This window comes from Sphaeroforma arctica (genome assembly GCF_001186125.1).
Source record: "Sphaeroforma arctica JP610 unplaced genomic scaffold supercont1.3415, whole genome shotgun sequence".
Classification (NCBI taxonomy): domain Eukaryota; class Ichthyosporea; order Ichthyophonida; genus Sphaeroforma; species Sphaeroforma arctica.
The window spans coordinates 1992-3484 of NW_014037143.1; the positions used below are offsets into that span (position 1 = coordinate 1992).

At 38.4% G+C, this 1493-nt stretch overlaps 1 protein-coding gene across 1 annotated transcript; it reads left to right on the plus strand.

Moving 5' to 3' along the window:
- Positions 1-163: 163 nt before the first annotated feature.
- Positions 164-766, plus strand: SARC_13546 (hypothetical protein; the record flags this gene model as incomplete). The annotated part of the gene is made up of 2 exons (XM_014292322.1): positions 164-363; positions 641-766. Exons 1-2 carry the CDS (start codon positions 211-213, stop codon positions 764-766), a joined length of 279 nt encoding a protein of 92 aa, XP_014147797.1. The 5' UTR covers positions 164-210.
- Positions 767-1493: the final 727 nt, after the last annotated feature.

Genomic DNA, 1493 nt, shown 5'->3' on the forward strand with positions numbered 1-1493 from the left:
TACTACTACTACGTACTAGTTAGTTAGTTAGTAGTAGTAGTTAGTAGTGTATATATATATATATATATATATATATATATATATATATATATATTATATTATATCCATTTGTATATATATATATAATACATACAGGCGGAACGTACATGATTTCTGTAAAACTGTATATTCGCATAGTTTCATTTATTTTCAGGATGAAGTTTTTTCTCAATGCTATCGTTTCGTCAATTCCAGAATTTCCGTACGGAAGTTGAGAATCACAAGCGGTTTAGGGGAGACAATACCGTTATGCGAATGATCGACAGTTGTACACAGAATGGGCCAGACGGGAAATTTGGTCTGCTCCTGCTAGAATTAGTGACTGTAAGTAGCTTGGAGTATCCCCCACATACTAACATTAGTTGTCCAGATGTTTTCCAATATACAGCGTATAGGCTTTTCTATACGCATATTCATATCGCAAATCAATATAATAAATTTATTGATATTCGTGCTGCTCTAACATTGCTATCTAGTATCAATTAACCTTGCGATCAATACCGTCTCTCCTTGAAGGCCAGCTGTTAAGCGTGCACAGTTTCATACTCAGAAACTCTCTCCTTCTGATGTACACTATTCGTACTATACACTCAACCATCAGACCATTGGAAATGCCTCGTTTATAGTCAGCATGCGCCTTTTGACCAGTGATGTGCTGGTACCACACAAGCATGCCCTAATCACATCAATGCAAGTGTTCCTGGTAACGAGTAAACGTATCCGTTGAGCTGACCACAACTATTCACGATACGATGATCTTTTGTACACTACCACTAGATTTTGGTCTGTCGCTGTAGTCTTGGTATCGCACATATACGGCCCCTACTGTTATAGCTTTCTCGTCGTTGTATTTAGGATACATACTGGCCTGCATAGCGGTCGAGTCTGCTCAGTGACGCATACACTCTATCATTGGACCGCAGTTGAGACTTGTCTGGTCTGGTTGTAAAACATGACTCAGGTACCGTATGGAGGCTGGCTGTTTGTTGCATTGGGATGGCATTCAGGCTGTTCACAGCGGCACTGCTAGCACTACAATACAAAGTCCCTTCTTGTAGTTTTTGATAGGTCTCCTGCGTGTTCAAGTTATGCAACGGATAATCCACCATGTGACTGTGTATTTAGTCATTCGAAAACTTACGCAACTCAAGCAATACCATAGTACCTACTGATCTGCGTTTTCAGGAAGAATTAAGCGCATTAATTTGAACAAGTCCACAATTCGCTTTAGTTCAGTGAACAACACTAGCTCTATAAACTACACATGCCTACCTAGTAAAATTATGGCATCAAAACAACACACACACACACACATACTACATACACACAAACACACACACACACACATACTACATACACACAAACACACACACACATACATACACACAAACACACACACATACCTATACACAAACATACACACACTATATATATATATTTATATATATAATATT